Here is a 10,255-nt window from a genome sequence, read left to right as displayed (position 1 = left end):
TCTGAGCACTTTACCACCGTTTACCAGTGCTCACTCCTTAAAACATAGTAACATTGGCTTATCCTCAATTGTCATATTTAATTTACTTATAAGTCCCTAGTAAAGTAGTACTCCATGTTCGCATGGCCTGTAAATTAAACGCTACTAGTAGGCATGTAGCACTCATTGTGTCACCCACTTAAGTAGCCTTTTAAACCTGTCTCAGGTCTGCCATTGCAGTCTGTGTGTGTAGTTTTAAACTGCCATTTCGACCTGGTAAAATAAAGCTTTTGCCAGGGCTCAACCTTCCTTTTTTACTACATATAAGGCACCCCTAGGTCAGGACCTAAATAGCCCACAGGGCAGGGTGCAGTACATTTAAAAAGTAGGACATGTACTTTTAGGTTGTACATGTCCTGATAGTGAAAAACTCCTAAACTCGTTTTTCACTACTGCAAGGCGTGTCTCTCCCATAGGATAACATTGGAGTTACCTTATTATATTTAATAAGGATATCTTCCAAATGGGAACAGGTAAATAGTCTATGTTTGGTGTCTTTGGGATTGTAATGAAAAATATTCCTTTATAGTAAAGTTGGATTTTGAATTACACTTTTTAAATGGCACTTTTGAGAAGTAGTCATTTTTCTACTTTAGCAATTTGGTGCCTACATCCTGTCTCTGGGTCACAAGACTAGGTGTAGTTGGCAGCTGGTCTTTATGTATTCCTCCAAGACAGCTGCACACAATAGAGAGATTGGGTGTACCTGGAATGGCTATCACTGGCAGATTAAGAAGGTAGGGCTGGGCACAGCCCTACTTACACCTGAACAGGCTCAGTCCTGCCTTCACACAAAGGATACAAAAGGGGGTGGTGATGGACGGAGCATCTGAACCAATCAAACACTCACACCCAGTCAACAGATCTGGGTTTAATCCATCACCGTTCTTTAGCCCACACTGCCACCCCAGTTCAGACATGGCCATATGCAAATCAGTCTGACCCTGTGCCTCATGGGAACAGTCCAGCCCGAACTGCCAAGCCATGCCTTCCCTAGACAGGATTCAAGCTTCCTAGGACCGGTTTCTGGCATTACAGCCATCTTCAGCCAGGCTTGTTTGAATCCAGTGGCAAAGTGAGCAAGGGACTCACGTCTGAGCATACCCTGCCAACTTATGGTGACAAAGCAGTACAAAAGGGGGTGGAACGGGTATGCTCAGACGTGAGTCCCGTGCTCTCCATGCCACTGGAATCAAGCTATCCAGGCTAATGAGGGCTGAAAGCCCGAAACCGGTCCTTGGAAGCTTGTTTCCAGTCCAGGGAGGACCTGGCTTGGCAGTTCGGGCTGGACTGTTCCCATGGGGCACAGGGTCAAGACTGATTTGCATATGACTGGGTTCAAATCAAATCAATCAAATCAAAATCATCTTTATTCAATTTTCAGAGAAGACCATAAAAGAACAATAAAAACATTGTTTCCGATTAAAATACAATAAAACATGTTAAAAGATTTATTCACACATTAATTGCGTTCATTGAGACATAATAATCACTCAGTATTGAGATTGGGATGATGATTAATACAAAATTTTAAGAAGGAAACAATCGATTTGGCATACATTTCATTTTCCAGCATTTGCAAGGCTAGAAAGGCTGGATGGCATGTTCGAAGACCCACAATCTTTACTATTGGAATTATCCAATAGGTACGGGGAGCTGCAAAGAATTTACAAAAAAATAGTGTATGAATATTACTTTGAGTGGAAACAGAATCATAGGGACAGGGTAAAAGGTGAGTCGGCCAGTCATTTTGTTTTGGGAATGAGATAAGCCTATAAAAATTGTCCAATCTAAATCTAGTCAATAGAAATTTTTCAAAATGGTTCAGATCATATTTTAAATATGGCTGTAACAAGATTTATATGTAATAATATATCAATATAATATAAATGTAACAAGAAACCGGTCCTTGGATGCTTGTTTCCAGTCCAGAGAGGTTTGAATAGACAGTAGGTGTTGAACTGAATTTTTACCAGCTTCTTGAACCAATCTGAGGTCTCTGATATGTGAAAGACATGACCTTTTTAGTTCTTTTTTTGGAATTTTAGAGATCGTAATAGGGTCAGAAAAGTAGCTCGGGATGCCCAGATTGATGAAAAACGCTTTTACGTATTCCAGAAAGTGAGCAACCCAATATACCCTTGAGGGTTTGGGCAATATGTACGGTTGGGTGAAAATACCTTCAAGGGATTTTACTGCTGTTAGATTTTAAACAAAGTTTCAAACATCAATTAGCGGCCTAAGCAACTTGGTGCTGATAGTGCAAAAAACTGCAACAGCAAGTATTTGGTCAATATACATAAGCCACCAAAGGTGATCTTAATGAGAATGAGAGCTAAGAACAGGTGTATATGAAAATGTTTGTATTTAATATTTCACAAGATAAAGGGTACAAAATAGATAGCACTGTTATATGAAGTACATTTCATATATATCAATCAAAGAGAACTTCTATATAACAATTCTAGACACTATTCTACCTATTTACAATTGATTTACTAATCCAGTAGAAAAAGCGTATGTCGACGTTTCGGTCTCTATTGTTGAGTTGTTGAGACCATCTTCAGGACAATGAAAATGAAAAACTAGTTTCCCGGGGCGTGGATGTTAATGGAATGGCCCAACCCGGCCTCCTCTGGCCTCTGACGGCCACAGAGGGCCCGCCCTTTGCCCGGGCTTAGCCCGGGCGCTTCCCGCGACGCGGCTACTTGTCCGCCTCCTGGCGCGTTTTTCCGGTCTGCGGCTTCCAGCCGCAAGGTCTATTAGGGGTTGTGGTCCACCGGGGCAAGAGAGCTCTCCCCCACTCGGCGGCTGCACCACAGATGGAAAAGTGCGGCGGCGGGGGGCGAGCAGGAGAATCAACACAAAGGAGCGGGTCCGGCGGGGCAATCAGGCCATTCTGTTCCGGGCAGCAGGTAAGGGTCCAATTCACCCGAGGGTCTATACAAGCGACACACTCCGCCGGGAGTGACGCGGCTACTTGTGCGCCTCCTGGCGCGTTTTTCCGGTCTGCGGCTTCTGGCCGCAAGGTCTATTGGGGGTTGTAGTCCACCGGGGCCAGAGAACTCTCCCCCACTCGGCAGCCGCACCACAGATGGAAAAGTGCGGCGGCGGGGGGCGAGCAGGAGCACCAACACAAAGGAGCGGGTCCGGGGGGGCAATCAGGCCGATCTGTTCCGGGCAGCAGGTAAGGGTCCAATTCACCCGAGGATCTATACAAGCGTCACACTCCGCCGGGAGTGACGCAGCTACTTGTGCGCCTCCTGGCGCGTTTTTCCGGTCTGCGGCTTCCGGCCGCAAAGTCTATTGGGGGTTGTAGTCCACCAGGGCCAGAGAGCTCTCCCCCTTTCGGCGGCCGCACCACAGATAGAAAAGTGCGGCGGCGGGGAGCAAGCAGGAGCACCAACATAAAGGAGCGGGTCCGGCGGGGCAATCAGGCCGATCTGTTCCGGGCAGCAGGTAAGGGTCCAATTCACCCGACGGTCTATACTAGCGTCACCATATGGCTGGGTTCAAACTGGAAAGGCATGGTGAGCAAAAAAACTATGGATTTAGGCCTAGATCTCTGTACTCGGGTGAATGTATGACATTGTTCTGCATTCTGTCCATCAACTGTTGTTTTTGCATTTGTCACCCTGAGTGGGACGGGTATGCTCAGACGTGAGTCCCGTGCTCTCCATGCCACTGGAATCAAGCTATCCAGGCTGATGAGGGCTGAAAGCCCGAAACCGGTCCTTGGATGCTTGTTTCCAGTCCAGGGAGGACCTGGCTTGGCAGTTCGGGCTGGACTGTTCTCATGGGGCACAGGGTCAAGACTGATTTGCATATGGCTGGGTTCAAACTGGAATGGCATGGTGAGCAAAAAAACAATGGATTTAGGCCCAGATCTCTGTACTGGGGTGAATGTATGACATTGTTCTGCATTCTTGCATTTGTCACCCCGAGTGGGACGGGTATGCTCAGACGTGAGTCCCGTGCTCTTCATGCCACTGGAATCAAGCTATCCAGGCTGATGAGGGCTGAAAGCCCGAAACCGGTCCTTGGATGCTTGTTTCAAGTCCAGGGAGGACCTGGCTTGGCAGGTCGGGCTGGTCTTTTCCCATGGGCACAGGGTCAAGACTGATTTGCATATGGCTGGGTTCAAACTGGAATGGCATGGTGAGCAAAAAAACGATGGATTTAGGCCCAGATCTCTGTACTGGGGTGAATGTATGACATAGTTCTGCATTCTGTCCATCAACTGCTGTTTTTGCATTTGTCACCACGTGAGTCCCGTGCTCTCCATGCCACTGGAATCAAGCTATCCAGGCTGATGAGGGCTGAAAACCTGAAACCGGTCCTTGGATGCTTGATTCCAGTCAAGACTGATTTGCATATGGCTGGGTTCAAACTGGAATGGCATGGTGAGCAAAAAAACGATGGATTTAGGCCCAGATCTCTGTACTGGGGTGAATGTATGACATTGTTCTGCATTCTGTCCATCAACTGTTGTTTTTGCATTTGTCACCCCGAGTGGGACGGGTATGCTCAGACGTGAGTCCCATGCTCTCCATGCCTCTGGAATCAAGCTATCCAGGCTGATGAGGGCTGAAAGCCCGAAACCGGTCCTTGGATGCTTGTTTCCAGTCCAGGGAGGACCTGGCTCGGCAGTTCGGGCTGGACTGTTCCCATGGGGCACAGGGTCAAGACTGATTTGCATATGGCTGGGTTCAAACTGGAATGGCATGGTGAGCAAAAAAACGATGGATTTAGGCCCAGATCTCTGTACTGGGGTGAATGTATGTCATTGTTCTGCATTCTGCCCATCAACTGTTGTTTTTGCATTCACACAAAGGATTGCATACCCAGGAAATGGTAGGTAGGAAGCTAGAGCCCTTCAAAGGAAATCCTCTAGATGTTTCTCTCACTTCAAAGAAGGTACCAAAATTGGGCCTCAGACACTAACTCTTCAGTACACTTCTCGACCTGTGGAAGACTCTGCCAGGAAGGACTGCTGTGCTGCTGAAAGGACTGCCACTCTGCTGGACTGCTTCCTTGAAGGACTGGTGCCTGTTGTGCTGACCTGCTGCCCTCTTACCTGGGTGAAAAGGACTGGACCTGTAACTAGGATAATGAACAACAGAGTGACTTTCAATGGCTAGTCTCTTATAACCAGCACCTGGACTCTGCAACTGAGTCCTACCCTACTAAGTGATGCCACCCTAGTTCTGGACACTAGGACCCTTGGAAGTGGGCCTAAAGGGGCTCTGCCAGTCCATCTGTGGATCCAGCAGAACTGACACATCTCCTCTGCTGAGCGACGTAACCCTGAGCAGTAATGACCCATTGCCTCTGCTGCGAGGATTTACTCAGCGCAAGGACTCTGCATCACTCTCGCAGCTCAGGTCTCATCAAAATCATTGCTGCGCAAACTATCCCCGACGCAGGCCCTTGCACTGCAAACCTCTTGTCAATTGCATCCTTAACAATGACGCAGGACTTTGCTTAGCAAGCCCTGCAGCTTCTTCAGAGCCAGTCAGTGTGCAATGCATCCTTGGCAGCGCAGGACCTCGTATCGCAGCTACTCTGAACCAATGCTGCATAACCCATCTCTGACCTGGACCTCTCATCGCCTCGGCTGTGAGGCACATCCTCGATGTGAGACCTTGCAATGCTAAGCAACCAGGATATAAGTTACTCTTGTTCAGTGGACCTAACTGAGTTGCTGTAGTCAGCCCGCACTCCATCACATTCTGCGTGACCTTCTGACTTTGTCCCAGTCTTGCACATCCAGATAACCACAGTTGGCCCTTTGAGCTATTTGGCACTATATTCACTGAAATCTTTAACACTGCACAGCTCCAGTTCTACTGATTGGATTTTTGTAATTTTGGTCTTGTTTTATTTATTAGAACTTGTTCTATTTTTCTAATTTGGTATAAGATTCTTTTATTGTTGTGTTTTCACTTAATACTGTTTGAAGTGCTTCATAAATACTCCCCTTCATAATACTTTACACACTGCCTCTAAATTAAGCCTGCTTTCTCTGTACCAGAACACAGGTTAATTTGGGGCTCACTTATGACTTCACTCTGACAAGGTTGGTGGTTGCTGCTTGAGTAGGATTTCATTCCCCTCAAACAGTAACCCAGTTTTTTACAGGCACCATATTGGTAGTAATTTGTAGGTTGGGCTAGGTATACAATATCTGTGAGACTAGGAATGCACGCATGTTGTAAGGACTGTCACAAGGAAGACCTGGAGGCAGATTGCCAGTAAATAACCGGGTCACAAGGGCTTTTCCTGTGGGTGAAGAGACAGGAACATGTCTCACAAGACTCATTAAAGAGGCTAAAGTGCACAAGAAACAACCTGCAGGTAAGAGATTTGCAAGTGTAATAATCAAATTGCTTCTCAGTTCATGAGTCTTGGAAGAAGGAAAGGCCGTTTGAACAAGGCAGTAGTTGGTATTAGGATAGGGAGACCAGGTTTTGAGAAGCAAAAACCGGGACAGGTCACACATAAAAGTTGGACTAAAGCCTTTAATCTTCCTGGTTATATCTGACCTGTCTCGTTGTTTTTTTTGCACAGCCGTGTAAATATGTGCACAGCTAAATCCACACACACACACCCAATAGGCTTGTAAATGTATATGGGTGATTGTGTGTGTGCATGTGAATATATATATATATATAAATATATATATATATATATATATATATATATATATATATATATATATATATATATAGAGTATATAGAATAAACGTTTCTGTGTATTTGTATAACTATCTATCTATCTATCTATATCTATATATACACACAACCCCTGCTCCAAAAGGAAAAGGCACGCACACTAGGAGAGAGAGAGAGAGAGAGAGAGAGAGAGAGAGAGAGAGAGAGAGAGACCCTCCTCCACCCTGTACTTCCCCTGCCCTCTTACCCGCACTACCTCCCCTCTGCTTGGCTGCAGCTGTTCCTGTGCTGCCTGGCAAAAACAGATACATTACTGTCACTCTTCAGTAAATGGAGCTTTCAAATCTGCTTTACAGAATGACCTGACCTTTGTCCCAAAACCCGGGACATTTAGCCAAAAATTAAGAAAAGTGTCCAGACACTGGGGCAGTCTTCTGAAAACCGCGACTGTCTATATTAGGACAACTTAATAAATTCAGCGCATTGAATGCTGGGAGGTGAACTTAGCCTATTATTCGTACGGGGTAGCTAAGACCAGCGGTTGGTTGAGAGAGCCACTGATGCGTTCCATCCTTGATACTGGTGTAACAACAGCCCCGGCAGCCTGCGCGGGGTGGGAAGGGGGGTCTCCAGGGCCCCCCCTCACGCGCTGTGCGCGGGTGGCGGCTGAAAACCCTTACTGGATCCGGAGCGCGGTGGGGGGGGGGGGGGGGCTCTGCGCTCTTTGCAGGCGCCCCCACCCCCCCTCGGATTCCGTTACGTCACTGACTTCCTATCATTGTCATTATATACGATGACGATATTGCTGACTCATTCTGCCCTCTTTGTTTGACACTGTCACCAGAACAAGAGGGAGGGAGCAATTGACTGTACTCTGGTTGAAGATCGCTTCTCTCAATTTTCATACCAGCGAATGATGTTTTTTTCACCCCACACAGGAAGTAACCTTGGGGAAGGAAACATTCAAACCGTACAGATAAAATCTACAGTGCATTCGTGATCCCGGCGGCGGCATTGGGTGCGAGCTGGTCGTAAACGGGCGCGCCGGTCACGCGCCAGTGCCACGCGCCCAGCGCCGCTCAGACAGACGTCAGCTCGAGAGTGCAGACCTCAGAGGCGCCCTCGGCTCCGAACATGGGCCTTCTCATAGCCACCCTCCAGGGGGGCGTCATGCTGCTGACCCTGCCAGTGCACCTCCTGGCTCTCTTAGGAGTATGGCAGCCACTAGCCAATAAGATGTTTCCGTACCTGTTGGCCACATTTAGCCACGTCTACAACCGGAAGATGCATTCATTCAAGAAGACGCTTTTCAGCAACATGCTAGACTTCGCCGGCCCCCGGGGGGAGCTCAACATTTTGGAGGTCGGAAGCGGAACGGGGACAAATTTCCAGTTTTTCCCGCCAGGATGCCGAGTCACGTGCACGGATCCGAACCCAGACTTTGAGCGCTTCCTGGGCAAGAGCGTTGCAGAAAATGAGCACGTCCGGTTCACGCGCTTCCTCGTGGCGTCCGGGGAAGACATGTCGGCGGTGGCCAGTGGCTCCGCGGACGCTGTGGTCTGCACGCTGGTGCTGTGCTCGGTGCGGGACGTGGAGGGGGTCCTCAAGGAGGTGGTGCGAGTCCTCAGACCGGTGAGTATTCTGGCGGGCTATTTTGAGATGTACAAGTTTAATATGGCAGCTGACTTTCAGTTTCTCTGAGTCACTATTTCGAAGCGCAAATTACAAGGGAAAACTCGGCAAAGCATTAGCAACGACCTATATATTGGACACATGGCACTGGTTTCCTGACCCACACTTCACATGAATCATGTCAAAGCTGAGATTATTACTTGTTCACGAACTACATATTTTAGCCAATAGAACGTGTGCACTTTCTAAACTTGTAGGATTGCACATTCATAAAGGTTAAAATGTACAGGGACTTTATCTGCCAGCCTATGGCGCTACTTACCCAAGCGAAGATTCGTTTATAGGAATTCCATTTTTTGACCTCGTACCCCTTTCCTAAACCCTTCCATATTACACCTGCTATGCAGTGTATGCTTTACAGTACTTATGGACAACTTGGAATCACAGAAAAATCATAAAAATAATGCACGTAGGAGGCGAGAAGAGATCCAGGCCTTGTAGGCAGCAGGCAGCTATGTGAAGCAGATCTTTATCTTTCTGTTGGGAATGTCGCAAAGTACACTTTTGAAAACACTGCACTTCACGTGCACAACTCGACTTGTGTAAATTGTATCAGTGTAAACTTACGTTTTTGTGTACTTGACTGTACCCTTCTCCACATTTTAGTAAGTCAATGCAAAACATACTTTTATGATGCTAGAAATACACAATATCTCTCTCAATATATATACATTATTTATATAAATAGAGAGAGAAACATTGTGTATTACTGGCATCATAAAAGTGGTTTGGGCACTGACTTCCTAAAAAGAACAAAATATATATATATTTATATACATATATATATATTTATATACATATATATATATATGTATATATATATATATATATATACACACACACACACACACATACACTCACACACCCTCTCCCTTTATTAAGATATACACTTCGTTGGCTTCATATACGAGCAAATATTAAATGCTCATGAGTTGGTTTCTTGTTACAATATTTACTCAGCGCGCATGTTTGCACAATTCAGATTACGCCACAAAATGACCTCTGGAATTGTGAGATTGGAAAAAAACAAGCATTTGCAATGCAATAGGTCTCGCATTAGGAAAGTGTGAGCTATTGGTATTGTAAATGACAATTTTTTTTAATATGTGTTGGCTTTGAAAATATATACATTAATAGCATTGTTATTCACAAAGCCAATAGCTTACACTTTCCTAATGCGAGTCCTATTGGCTATGGCAATGTCTGTTGGTAGCAAACAAGGACAGTGCTGTTGTGGTGCTGAGTGATGATGTGGTTGGGCTGAGTGATGTGGTGGTGTATTAGAGTGATGTGGCGGTATCCCAGAGTGATGTGGTGGTGTCCCAGAGTGATGTGGTGGTGTTCCAGAGTGATGTGGTGGTGTCCCCGAGTGATGTGGTGGTGTCCCCGAGAGATGTGGTGGTGTTCCTGAATTATGTGGTGGTGTCTCTGAGTGATGTGGTGGTGCCACTGAGTGGTGCCCCTGAGTGACGTGGTGGTGCCCCTGAGTGATGTTGTGGTGTCCCCGAGTGATGTGGTGGTGTCCCCGAGTGACGTGGTGGTGTCCCCGAGTGATGTGGTGGTGTCCCCGAGTGATGTGGTGGTGTCCCTGAGTGATGTGTTGGTGCCATTAGTGGTGCCCCTGAGTGATGTGGTGGTCTCCCTGAGTGATGTGGTGGTGTCCCTGAGTGATGTGGTGGTGTCCCTGAGTGATGTGGTGGCGTCCCCGAGTGATGTGGTGGTGTCCCCGAGTGATGTGGTGGTGTCCCTGAGTGATGTGGTGGTGCCCCTGAGTGGTGCCCCTGAGTGATGTGGTGGTGCCGCTGAGTGATGTGGTGGTGCCCCTGAGTGATGTGGTGGTGTCCCTGAG

At 46.9% G+C, this 10,255-nt stretch overlaps 1 protein-coding gene across 1 annotated transcript in view; it reads left to right on the top strand.

Moving 5' to 3' along the window:
• The first annotated feature begins 7,714 nt into the window (after positions 1–7,714).
• LOC144830693 (thiol S-methyltransferase TMT1A-like) overlaps positions 7,715–10,255 on the top strand; it is a 70,766-nt gene continuing 68,225 nt past the window's right edge. Inside the window, exon 1 of the mRNA XM_078688931.1 lies at positions 7,715–8,346. Coding sequence (XP_078545057.1) covers positions 7,849–8,346 — 498 coding nt within the window. The 5' untranslated portion in view covers positions 7,715–7,848. The remainder of the gene's footprint in view (positions 8,347–10,255) is intronic.

Source organism: Lissotriton helveticus, chromosome 1_1 (assembly GCF_964261635.1).
Source record: "Lissotriton helveticus chromosome 1_1, aLisHel1.1, whole genome shotgun sequence".
NCBI lineage: Eukaryota > Metazoa > Chordata > Amphibia > Caudata > Salamandridae > Lissotriton > Lissotriton helveticus.
Note: the sequence above shows the minus strand (reverse complement) of the source record. Positions and strands in the feature narration are given on the sequence as shown.